This window comes from Triticum dicoccoides, chromosome 7B, assembly GCF_002162155.2.
Source record: "Triticum dicoccoides isolate Atlit2015 ecotype Zavitan chromosome 7B, WEW_v2.0, whole genome shotgun sequence".
In the NCBI taxonomy this organism is placed as follows: Eukaryota; Viridiplantae; Streptophyta; class Magnoliopsida; order Poales; family Poaceae; genus Triticum; species Triticum dicoccoides.
In genome coordinates, this window is record NC_041393.1 from 293,505,137 (window position 1) to 293,518,396 (window position 13,260).

At 50.3% G+C, this 13,260-nt stretch overlaps 1 protein-coding gene across 3 annotated transcripts in view; it reads left to right on the forward strand.

Moving 5' to 3' along the window:
- Positions 1-13,260, forward strand: part of LOC119336761 — a 50,635-nt gene that overhangs the window by 13,589 nt on the left and 23,786 nt on the right. For all 3 annotated transcript variants that reach the window (XM_037608836.1, XM_037608838.1, XM_037608837.1), the window contains 7 exons: positions 454-618; positions 710-1,097; positions 1,181-1,299; positions 8,976-9,048; positions 9,126-9,337; positions 9,433-9,477; positions 9,664-9,742. In XM_037608836.1, the coding sequence (XP_037464733.1) occupies positions 454-618; positions 710-1,097; positions 1,181-1,299; positions 8,976-9,048; positions 9,126-9,337; positions 9,433-9,477; positions 9,664-9,742 (1,081 nt within the window). The remainder of the gene's footprint in view (positions 1-453; positions 619-709; positions 1,098-1,180; positions 1,300-8,975; positions 9,049-9,125; positions 9,338-9,432; positions 9,478-9,663; positions 9,743-13,260) is intronic.

A 13,260-nucleotide genomic window follows, 5' to 3' on the forward strand; every position in this document is an offset into this window, starting at 1 on the left:
TGATTCAATTCCTACATATGTTTCATACGTGTGTGAGCATTAAATATCTTGTAGCAAAAAACTGCTTTTCTATCTTTAGATAGTACTCGTGGAAGGACCTGCTACTGACATAACCGTAATTACTGAAAAGTAGATAAAAGTAAATGACAATATTCTTATTTTCTTTATTGAGAGGGGTTGGCCCTTTTGTATAGTAGACAAGAATTGACCAACAAGTTGGTAAATCTATTCAAGCTCAATACGATCTCTAAACTGACTGGACTCTTTCCTAACAAAGTTGCTTCATCAATTGATCTATCATGATTCATGAAGAAATAAACTGCCAAGGTTTACCATGTGAGGCTGTATTTGTATTTTGTTTAGAAAGGCTGTATTTGTGCTTTGTTAGCTCAGGGTTAATTTGACAATGGATTCGATAATAAATTCGCGTAACCGATGTATATTTGGTTGCAGTTTATCCCGCCTTCTCAGCTCTCTAGATGGTGTTATACAGAATGAATTGGCTAAAAGGGAACCTTCACTATATCAGTGGTATTCATCTAATCAAAATCCATTGGTGGTGAGGACATTTGTGAACACTTTTGAAAATGATCGACGATTTAATTCTGCAACAGCAATGTATGTTTTATCAATTTCTTTTCATGTAATATGTTTACTGTACAATGCGTAATATGTGGCTCACATATATGTTTGTTTTGTATGTTCTTAGATGCAGCGAAGGCAAGCCAATGGATACTAGTGAAAGTGACCTTTCTTTGCTTGTGCTTGGTCTGTTCTGTCTTGCTGCTATTACGAAGCTAGGATCAGCAAAAGTTTCTTGTCAGCAGTTTTTCTCCATGGTCCCTGATATTATTGGCCGATTCATGGATATGCTTCTTGAATTCGTTCCTATAAGTAAAGCGTATACCTTGACGAAAGATATTGGTCTTCAGAGAGAATTCTTGTGCAATTTTGGTCCTCGTGCTGCTGTTCCTAAGTTTGCTAATGATCATGGACTTGAGATATCATTTTGGATTGATCTGGTTCAGAAACAATTACTAAGGGCTCTTGATCGTGAAAAGATATGGTCAAGACTGACTACAAGTGAAACTATTGAGGTTGGAACCCAACAATACTTCATTTCTAGTTTTAAAATCCTCTCTGATTTGATCTAACCCAATTTGTTTATTTCTTGCTGCAGGTTTTGGAAAAGGACCTAGCGGTATTTGGTTTTTTCATTGCTTTAGGCAGAAGTACACAAGTATACCTGTCTTCCAAAAGTCATACAGACTCAAATGATTCTATCAATAGTATTGTAAGGTGCGATAGATGTGAATTTTAGATAATCTTCTCTCAGTGAAATTGAGTTTTACTCCCTCTGTAAGGTGCGATAGACGTGAATTTTACAGAGGGAGTACTACATAAGCTGTAGTCTTGACCAAAATCAGGTAGGAAGTGAACCGCTCTAGCGAATTCCACTGCCGCTAAATGGCCTCTCCAGCACCTCCCTCCTTGTTGCCGCCGGTCAGCCGGTGGCATGGCGGGGCTCCTCGGTCTACTCCTCCCTCCCTCCCTGCCCCTTCTCTCGCGGCCCCTCATCCTTGGAGGTTGACATGCTGCAGCCTGAGTGCAGTCCATGGAGCTCCGTTTCCGGTGATCCAAATTCAGTTTGAGGTGGCTATCAGTCGTCGGGGCAGCGATTCGTGGCTGGCATAGCTAGCTGTGTTAGGTGGCTCGACGACCGGCAGCTCCTGTCCTCCTCTCTCGCACTTGTATCGCCTTGGATCTGGGCTGAGCACACGGTGGTTGCGCTGTGGTGTTCGGCAACGACGCCCTCGTGGCGGTCTACCAGTGCAAGGCACCTTGAACTGCTTCTGATGGCTGGCATGTGGTGGCCTGTTGGGCTGGCGCGCTGCTGCCAGATCTGTCCATCCCTTTGTGCTGGCCGGTGCGCCCTAGATGCTGGTATGGCCACTCATCTTTCCTAGGGGTTGCAAGACCGCTTCTTGCGGTAGTGTTGCTCCCTGCCATGTCTGCACAGAAACCGGATGGTGGTGCCACTGTGACGCCTGGGTATGCTTTATGGGTCGTTCGTTGAGGGTTGTTTGCGGCCATTGGGGCGAGCAGTGCTGGCTGGTCTGGTTGGCTGCGCTGGTTGATGGATAAGTCTGTGTACTAGGGTCCTTGTGGGGCTGCAGCACATGGTCCTTGTGGCAGTTAGGAGGATAAAGTCCTGGACCATCAAGGACTGGCTGTTAGGATAGAGTTCTGTTCTTGACCATCAAGGACTGTCAGTTAGCATCTTAGACTGGCATCTTAGCAGCATCTTAGCATATGCCTTGGCTGGCTAGCAGCCTATAAATATGTATCCCCAACCCCTCAGGTTGGTATGGCATTGTGTGAGAAATAAACCAACGAAAATTGTCCCAACTCTCCTAGTGTCATCCACATCTATCAATGCTCAGGCTGAAAGGTCTAACAAGTGGTATCAGAGCCTCGTTAACCTGCACCCTGAGCATTTCCTGTGAGCAGCCCAAGTCGGTAGCAGCAGCTGCTCCGTCTGCCTCTGGTTACCTTCCTCCCTCCAGACTGTCGAGCAGCAGCTCGTCTTCATCAGCCTCCTCTTCACGCAACAGCCCCCCTGCAGCGAGCCATGTCTGCAGGTCGCTCTCAGCACACGGCTACCTCGAGCATGCGGCGCCGGCAAGAGGCCGAGCGCGCCGTGGCAGAGGAGCGTGAGCGAGCGGCTGTAGCAGCGGCTGCTGCGGCGGCAAGAGTGTCGAGGCTGGCTGCAGCGGAGCTGGCAGCAGCCAGAGCGGAGGTAGAAGCAGCCAGGGCGGAGGTAGAAGCAGCAGCAGCAGCAGAAGCAGCCCGTGAGGCTACGGCGGATGCCAAGGCACTCCGCGGCAGCCCCGGCAGCTCCAGCAGCTCCGCGCCTGCGGACGACGGCGCCGACGCAGATCGCGCCAAAGTGGCGCAGGAGCGGACGGCGCAGTGGGCAGCCGAGCACGCCCGCGCTCCAGGTGGAGGCGCGCACCGCGACGGCGGCTGCAACGACCAGGACCGCGGCCTCTACGAGGTCCGGACTGTGGTCAGGGATGTTGGTTCCAGTGTTGGGTGGCCTACCCTCACTAAAACCAACTACGTCGAGTGGGCCGGGATCATGAAGGTCAGGCTCCAGGTGCGGCGCATGTGGGAGGCAGTCCAGGACAGCAACGTCGACCACCTAGAGGATCGACGGGCGCTGGACACCCTCATCGCCGCAGTCCCGCCCGAGATGCAGTTCTCGCTTTCCAACAAGCGGACTGCCAAGGAGGCTTGGGACGCCATCGCCGCAGCACGCATCGGCAGCGACCGTGCTCGCAAGTCCACCCTGCAGGCACTTCGTAAGGAGTGGGAGAACCTGGGCTTCAAGCCAGGTGAGGACGTTGATGACTTTGCTCTCCGTCTCAACACTCTGCTGCAGAAGATGGTGAAGTTTGGCGATGCCACCTACACCGAGGAGAGAGCTGTCGAGAAGCTTTTTCGGTGCATTCCCGAGAAGTACAAGCAGATGGCTCGCTCGATCGAGTCGTTGCTGGACCTCTCCACGATGACGATCGAGGAGGCGATAGGTCGACTCAAGGTCGTCGACACCGACGAGCCACAGCCCCCCTCGGGGCCCGTCACCACCGGCGGGAAGCTGCTCCTAACTCGGGAGCAGTGGGATCCCAGCCTTGGTGACAAGAAGAAGGGGGAGCCTTCCTCCTCGACGGGCGGCCGCAAGCGTGGCAAGCAGCGTAAGGCGCGAAGAGGCCCCCCGGGCAGGGCACAAGGACGTGCCGAAGGTGACGCCCGCGGAGGCGCCAAGGACGGCGCCGCTGGCAAGCCTAGGCCGGCACAAGACAACAGTTGCCACAACTGTGGCCGGTTTGGCCATTGGGCCAATGAGTGTCGGCAACCACGACAAGGCCAGGCTCACGTCGCACAGGCGAAGGAGGAGGAGACGGCTCTGTTCATGGCGCATGCAAGCATTGAGCTACCCTCGGCGACTCCAGTCGCAAAGGCTTTCATCCACCTCGATGAGCCAAAAGCACATGCTCTTCTCGGCGATGGCTCCGGGAAGGACAAGGCTACGGGGTGGTGCCTCGACACCGGCGCCACCCACCACATGACCGGTCGAAGGGAATTCTTCGCCGAGCTCGACTCCGATGCGCGAGGCTCCGTCAAGTTCGGGGATGCCTCCGCTGTGGAGATAAAGGGCGTCGGCTCCGTCATCTTCACCACCAAGATGGGAGAGCACCGGCTGCTCACCGGTGTCTACTACATCCCCGCGCTAAGGAATTCCATCATCAGCTTGGGACAGCTGGATGAGAACGGCTCACGCGTGCTGATTGAGCATGGGGTCCTACGCATCTGGGATCGCCAGCGTCGCCTTCTCGCCAAGGTGCCCAGAGGTGAAAATCGACTCTACGTCCTTGATGTGCAGGTGGCACACCCGGTCTGTCTCGCTGTCCGTCGAGACGACGAGGCGTGGCAGTGGCATGAGCGCTTTGGGCACATTCACTTTGAGGCCCTGAAGCGTCTAAGTGCCAAGGAGATGGTGCGAGGCCTGCCATGCCTCGACCATGTGGAGCAGTTCTGCGACATCTGCGTACTGACAAAGCAGAGACGACTCCCCTTTCCCCAACAGGCGAGTTTTCGGGCTAAGGAGAAGCTGGAGCTCGTGCACGGAGACCTGTGCGGCCCAGTGACGCCAGCCACACCAGGAGGTCGACGCTACTTCCTGCTGCTCGTCGACGATCTCTCCCGCTACATGTGGGTGATGATCCTCGGCAGTAAGGGAGAAGCGGCGGACGCCATCAGGCGCGCGCAGGTTGGTGTGGAGGCGGAGAGCGGCCGCAAATTGCGCGTGTTGCGCACTGACAACGGCGGCGAGTTCACGGCGGCTGAATTCGCGTCGTACTGCGCCGATGAGGGCATCCAGCGCCACTACTCCGCGCCGTACAGCCCGCAGCAAAACGGCGTCGTCGAGCGGCGCAACCAGACGGTTGTGGGGATGGCTCGGGCTCTCCTCAAGCAGAGAGGGATGCCGGCTGTCTTCTGGGGAGAGGCGGTGCTAACGGCCGTCTACATCCTCAACCGCTCTCCTACTAAGGCACTCGACGGCAGAACTCCGTATGAGGCCTGGCATGGGCGGAAGCCGGCGGTCTCTCATTTGCGGGTCTTTGGCTGCCTTGCGTTCGCCAAGGAGCTCGGCCACATCGGCAAGCTCGACGACAGGAGCACTCCGGGAGTCTTCATCGGCTACGCGGAGGGCTCAAAGGCCTACCGCATCCTCGACCCAAAGACACAACGTGTGCGCACAGCGCGAGACGTCGTGTTCAACGAAGGGCGAGGGTGGCAATGGGACAAGGCGGTGGACGACGGCTCGACGCCGACGTATGACGACTTCATTGTCGAGTACGCTCACTTCAAGGAAGCTGGGGGAGCAAGCAGCTCCTCTTCACCGGGCACGTCTACCCCGGCCCCCAAAACTACATCGACTCCGGCGCCTGCTACACCGACGACACCACAACCGGCGACGCCGCATACTCCAGCCCCGGCGGTCGCCACTCCGGGCTCGTCTTCATCAGCACCAGCTCACGCAGAGCACAACCCGATGAAGTTCGCTTCCCCGCTCACTCACGACGAGGAGCGGGTCGACGCATGGTATGGAGGCGAACCGTTGCGGTACCGTACGATGGATAATGTGCTCAGCGACCAGCCGGTGCCAGGACTGGTGCCACGTGACCTGGAGGGGCAGCTACAGCTCGTGTGTGAAGACGGCGAACCACGGTCCTTTGCAGAGGCCGAGAGAGACGCGGCATGGCGCGCCGCGATGAAGTTGGAGATGGATGCGGTCGAGCAAAACCGCACCTGGGAGCTTGCTGATCTCCCTCGAGGTCACCGCGCAATCACCCTTAAGTGGGTGTTCAAGCTGAAGAGGGATGGAGCCGGCGCCATCATCAAGCACAAGGCTCGTTTGGTGGCCCGAGGCTTCTTGCAGCAGGAAGGAGTCGACTTCGACGACGCTTTCGCTCCCGTGGCACGGATGGAGTCCGTGCGACTTCTCCTTGCGCTGGCTGCCTAGGAGGGCTGGCGTGTCCACCACATGGACGTTAAGTCGGCATTCCTCAACGGCGACTTGAAGGAGGAAGTCTAGGTTTACGATTCCCGGCCAGGAGGGCAAGGTGCTCCGCCTGCACAAGGCTCTCTATGGCCTGCGGCAGGCACCCAGGGCGTGGAACGCCAAGCTGGACTCCACGCTGAAGAAGATGGGTTTCGAGCAGAGCCCGCATGAGGCTGCCGTCTACCGACGGGGGAGTGGAGGAAATGCCCTGCTAGTGGGCGTCTACGTTGACGACCTGGTGATCACCGGCACCAAAGATGCAGAGGTGGCGGCGTTCAAGGAAGACATGAAGGCCACGTTCCAGATGAGTGACCTGGGGCTCCTCTCCTTCTATCTAGGGATTGAGGTGCACCAGGACCACTCCGGGATCGCGCTTCGACAGTCCGCCTACGCCAAGCGCATCGTTGAGCTAGCTGGGCTCACCGACTGCCATCCAGCTCTCACTCCGATGGAGGAGAGGCTGAAACTAAGTCGCGACAGCACGACGGAGGAAGTGGATGCTACGCAGTACCGACGCCTTGTGGGGAGCCTTCGCTACCTCACTCACACACGGCCGGACTTGGCATTCTCCGTCGGCTATGTCAGTCGGTTCATGGAGCGACCAACGTCGGAACACCAGCAGGCAGTGAAGAGGATCGTCCGCTACATAGCAGGGACCCTCGACCACGGCCTCCATTACCCTAGGTGCCCTGGGGCGGCACACTTCGTCGGGTACAGCGACAGCGACCACGTCGGCGACATCGACACCAGCAAGAGCACGAGCGGGATCCTCCTCTTCCTCGGCAAGTGTCTCGTGAGCTGGCAATCAGTCAAGCAGCAGGTGGTGGCCCTGTCCAGCTGTGAGGCTGAGTACATAGCGGCCTCCACCGCCTGTACTCAGGCGCTCTGGCTTGCTCGACTGCTTGATGATCTTCTCGTTCAAGACACCAGAACGGTGCAGCTCCTGGTGGACAGCAAGTCCGCCCTGGCCCTGGCAAAGAACCCCGTGTTCCACGAACGGAGCAAGCACATCCGACTGAGGTATCACTTCATCCGCAGCTGTGTGGAAGAAGGGAGCATCGAGGCGAGCTACATCAACACCAAGGATCAGCTCGCAGACCTGCTCACCAAGCCCCTTGGGAGGGTCAAGTTCCTCGAACTTTGCTCCAGGATTGGGATGATTCAACTCTCCCACAAGACGACGTACAAGACTTAGGGGGAGAATGATGGATAAGTCTGTGTACTAGGGTCCTTGTGGGGCTGCAGCACATGGTCCTTGTGGCAGTTAGGAGGATAAAGTCCTGGACCATCAAGGACTGGCTGTTAGGATAGAGTTCTGTTCTTGACCATCAAGGACTGTCAGTTAGCATCTTAGACTGGCATCTTAGCAGCATCTTAGCATATGCCTTGGCTGGCTAGCAGCCTATAAATATGTATCCCCAACCCCTCAGGTTGGTATGGCATTGTGTGAGAAATAAACCAACGAAAATTGTCCCAACTCTCCTAGTGTCATCCACATCTATCAATGCTCAGGCTGAAAGGTCTAACACTGGTTTGTTCGGCAGCAGACGAGACAATGGCGTTGGTGGTATCAGAGGTGTGCTTGGCGTGCTGGCTGGCTTGGCTTGCTGTGTGTGGGTGGCCCGGCATCCGCCGGGAGGCTGACGTCGGCTGGTGCCCTGACGCGGTGGTTGGCGGCATGGCGTCGGTTGGTACCTTGTCCAGTAGTGCCTGGATTCGTGCAACTAGCTTTCCGCCTCCCTTGCGGTCGGCGTGGAGCTTGGCTTGATGCGGCTGTGGGTGTTGCTAGGTGCGTTGGCTTCATATCGCAGATCTGAGCATCTTGCTGCAGATCTCGGTCGGCTGATGCACGGGCCCTCTGGGCCACAGGCTGGCTCCTTTTGTAGGCGGAATCATGGTTGGTCCATGCTGATCCTGATGCATAACGTGGGCTGGCCTCTGTTGGCGGGGTGGTGGGCCATCCATGCTAACAAATTGGCATGGTTGTAGGCGGTGCTAGGTTCTTGCTGTTGTGTCTTCGTTTGGTTGTAGCCGAGGCGTGAGTTGTGGTTTGGTGCTTCAAGCGAAAGCCCTACAAGACCTTTGTCGGTGCTGCCGCTGAGGGCGTTCTCAGGGTCCGTCACCTCCTTGTTGGCATCGTCGAGGAGCCCAAGTCCATGTCCGTCCCTCTTGGTCCAGTGTCCGGGTGAAAACCTAGATCGGGCTTGCCGGGTTGACGACGCGGCATTGAAGATGTCACCATTTTCATGGAGGCATTGTTCTTGGAGGTCTGACCCTAGGTTGGCTTGCGCGGTGGAGTACACTTTGGCTCTATCTGGTAGATCCAGGTACGCTCGCAACATGCCAATGCGGCTACCGTGGGTGGCATGGGTAGTGGACCCTGGAGGATCCCATGCTGTGGCGTTTTGGTCGCATGGGGGCACTCGACGGGTTTCGATTTACGGATGCTGGCACATGCTGCAACAGATGGGGGATGTGGTGATGTGTGGTGGTGCAGCTTTGAAAACTAGCGGTGCCGGCGGCCGTGTGAGGCCGGCGGTCTGCGGCGCCATCTGTCTGCTCCAGAGCGGGAGCGACCCCAACTTTGTGTCTCCTCAGAGTTGGAAACTCGCTTCCTGTCATGGAGTTTGCGTCGTGTTTGCTTGTGTGGATGGCATCTAGGCCGGGATTTGTTTGGTGGTGTAATGTTTTTTGTTTTAGTCTTGTCTTATGTGCTCAATTGTTTCGGTCTACTTTTAGACTTGTATGATTGTAAATCTTTCTTTCTATCGATGCATCGAGAAGCAAGCTTTGCATTTTCTCCAAAAAAAATTAGTGTTTAACTTATCAGCTTATGGTCATCCAGGTACCTTATTGGTGGGAGCGTCCTATATTATCCACAGTTGTCCTCGATTAGTTCTTATCAGTTGTATGTGGAGGTAAGTATGCATGCAACAGAGTGAGCTCTGATGCTAATTCGCTTTTCAAACGGTTAATATGACTTTCTTGTCTTCAGGTTGTTTGTGAAGAGCTTGAGTGGCTTCCATTTTACTATGAAGATGTGCCAACGCCAATAGTTGATACTGAAGGCAGAGAAGAAATGCCTAAAAGAGAACTGATATCAAGGGTGCTAAATGTCTGCACTTATTGGTTGACTAGTTTTATAAAGTATAGCTCATGGCTTGAGAACCCCTTAAATGTAAAGGCAGCACGATTCCTATCTAAGGGGTATGTCAACCTTCAGTTTTGGTGATAATTCTCTCACCTTATGTTACAGATATGGATTTGCAACTAACATTAATACATGTCAACAAATTTGGCAGGCATGCCATGTTGAGCGACTGCATGACTGAGCTTGACATAGCAAAGTAAGCAGGAATGTCCAGTCGTATCTGCTACTCTCTCCGTTCGGAAATAAGTGACGTGGTCACTTATTTCTAGAATACCTGATATATGCTTATTTCCACATGGAGGGAATACTTGATATATGCTTATTTTACATATTGTGTAGAATGTCCATATGTTATATGATATATTTACTCGCTACATGGCAGAAATAATATGCCTAAAGACCGAAGTTTTCAAGAAACTGGAGTATTGGTTGATGCGCCTGAGCTAGCTTCCATTGACAAGGTGTTTGTTATAGAATGCACTTCTGGATTGCTATTATGTTTTTCATTGTTTTGCAAACCCCAACTAAAGCAATGTTCTTCAGTATTGATGAAGTTCTTTTCCTTTTATATGTTCTGAGATGTTACTGGAAATACATTACTGATTATATTAAATATCAATGTCCTTGGGATTTCGAAGTTATAAGTCCGATTATCAAATTTCTACAATAAACTGTTGTGCAGATAATTAGATGCCCTGGTCTGTACATGAGATTCCTTTTAGCATATAAACTACATGTCTCATTAGATGTATTTTAAGATCTAGTGGAGAAAGAGAGGATGGATCCAGTTTACACATATATGCTTCTCTTCGTGAGCTTTCTTCCAATGGACAGTAATCATATGTTAGATGTGGTATATGGTATGTTTCTTGGACACACTTAGGTTGAGGTAATTTTCTGTTTCCTTTGGAGAACTCATTAAAAAACATAAGCAATTGATTTCTATGAGCTCTTTTGTACTTACTTTACCATTGAAATCATTTTTAATTTATAATGGTGATTCCCTGGAGAGTATAAATTGCACTCTACTGGTAGATTGTCACTTGTTTCACACTGCACCTGTTTTGTAGCAATAAACACCAAGTACCAGGGTAGAGGGAATAAAATTGCACTTCATACTGTTATGGATGCACCTTATCTCTATTAAGTATGTACCCCCACGTACAAATATACATCTTAAACAAATATTATACCTCTTTATCATTCTCAATATACCTTATTAATTATTCTAATGTACCTCAATACAAGTTTCATGAATAAATATCATCGAAGCCCTCAATATGTACTGTATACATTTTTTACGTACAAAAATGCAATTTACTTGTAAATAAAATAAAATATATGGTCTCAAATGTAACTTTCCATCAAACTCATTCTGGGGTATCTAGTAATTGTTAATGAAGTATATTAAAAACGATAAAGAGGTATAACCAATTCATCTATGTGGTATATGAGGAGCGGGGAGTATATACCTAAATTCGTCTATGCATCATATTTTTTGCATACTCCTTTTTACGTACAAATGTGTACATATTTCACAAATATAGTAAAGACTATGGGCTCACTTGCAAATTTTTCATGTACCTCATTTTGGAGTATTTTAGATTGTACATTAACATACTAAAAATGATAAAGTAGTATATATACTACCACGTAGAAGCAGCCAGATAGATTTGATATATGATTTTGTTTTAATTTTCCTCATCTATTGTTCCTCATCATTCTCCTTTGGTTGTTTGGAACTCGACCTCGAGTTATCTTCATAGGGCGCTTCTTCTGGGTTGTAGAGAGTCAAGCCCGCAACATTGAAAGTGTTAGATATACCCATGTCGCTTGGAAGATCTATCACATAAGCATTATCATTTATCTTCCTCGTAATAGAGAAGGGCCCATACTTTCGCTGCCTAAGCTTCCCTTTAACACCTAAAGGCAGCCTCTCTTTTTGGAGGTAGACCATCACCTCCCCAACTTGGAATGATTTTGGTCTCTTTTTACAGTCAGCAAGTTGTTTATATTTCTGATTTTGTGCTTCCAAAACACTATGAATCTCTTCAAATAACTCAGTGTAATTATCAACAAAGAACAATGCTGATTTTGAGTTTTCCCTGATGGTAGCTTCACAAGGTCCACCACCTGTGTTGGAACTTTAGTGCAGACAATGGAAAAAGGACTCCTTCCTGTGGATCTATGCTTTATTGTAGGACAACTCTGCAAGAGATAAAGCCAAATCCCATTGCCCCTTTCTTTCTCCACAAATGCAACTGATCAGATTACCCAAAAATTTGTTCAACACTTAAGTTTGTCCATCTGTTTGTGGATGGGCAGTGCTGGAAATTTTTAATTAGTGTTGAATTGCTTCCACGAAGTGAGCGAAAATGCAGCAAGAAACTTGCTACCACGTTCTGAGGCGATGGACCTTGGAACTCCATGAAGTTTGACCACTTCTCGAAAGAATAGGTTTGCCACATGATGAACATCCATTGTCTCGTGACATCGGATGAAATGAGCCATCTTAGAGAATCTGTCTACGACCACAAACACAAACATCACTCCCTCGTCTTGTTCTTGGCAAGCCCAAGATGAAGTCCATAGAGATATCCTCCCATGGAGCAACAGGAACAGGCAAAGGCATGTGTAACCCTGTGTTCTGAACTTGTCCTTTGCAGGTTTGACATATGGGGCACCGCTGAATAAACTTTCCAGCACCTCTCTTTAGTTGTGGCCAAAAGTAACAAGCCTCCATGTTAGCGATAGTCTTGTCGCGTCCAACATAGCCACTAAGATATCACTTGAATGGAGCTCTCTAACGTAGAGAACTTGTTGGCATGCACAAATGATCATTTTTGAAGAGATAGCCATCTTGCGCCAAATAGTCATCACCTAACAGCTAGCCCCTTGTGTGCTTCACCCAAACATGGCCATAGTCTTCGTCACCCTCAAACAACCCCTTTATTTGATCCATGCCTAGAAGTTCAGACTCAAAAGAAATCAAGAGGCATGCATGCCGACTCAAAGCATCTGCCACTCCATTAGTTGTTCCAGATTTATGCATGATGAGATAATTAAAGCTCTCCAGATATGTTGCCCATCTTGCCAGCATGCGATCAACATGCTTTTGATTTCTACAATGCTTCAAGGATTGATGGTCACTGTTTTGTTTGGTAGAATAATGATCTTTCTCTTGTTCCAAATGAAAGACTAAGAATTTTCCTTGCCCTTGTGTGTAGTATCCACATCAAATTGCCAAGGTCTTCCTAGAAGGACATGACTGGCATCCATATCAACTACATCAGACAACACATTTGAGAGATAATGCTTGACCAAAGAAAGTGGCAGGTTGCATTGTTTGGTGATCCTCGTATTCACTCCTTTCTTGATCCACCCAATAGTGTAGGGGTTTGGATGATCATGAGTCTCAAGCTTTAAATGGTTCACCAACTTCTGGGAGATAAGATTCTTGCAGCTACAACTATCAATCACTAATTTGCATACCTTGCCATTCATCGTGCATTTGCTCTCAAATATTTTCTTCCGTTGTGTGTCATCAGGTTGTGATGTGGAACATAGGAGACGCTGAATCACACATACCACCTCTCCACCTTCTTGACAGACATCCTGTCCATCTATATCCTCAGATTCGTATTCTTCCTCATTTCCTTCACCATCATGGATAGTTGTGTAACAAATTTCCTCAATGGCGGACGTTTGTAACTGAACTTCTCACTTTTCAATGCAAAGAAACGCAAAGCTTTTGCATTTTCTTGAAAAAATTTCCTCAATGGGCAACCGCTGGATATGTGTCCCTCTTCACCGCATTTATAGCATTTTGGGCCTTCATTCGCCTTAACCTTGCCTCTAGTTTGCTTCGGGATGGGCTTTTTTGCCTTTGGTGGAGTAGTCTTTTCACCGAAAAAGGCTTTCTCCCGCTTTATAAATAAAGCAAACCACCACAGCCACAAAGTCATCCAGAGGTTCACAC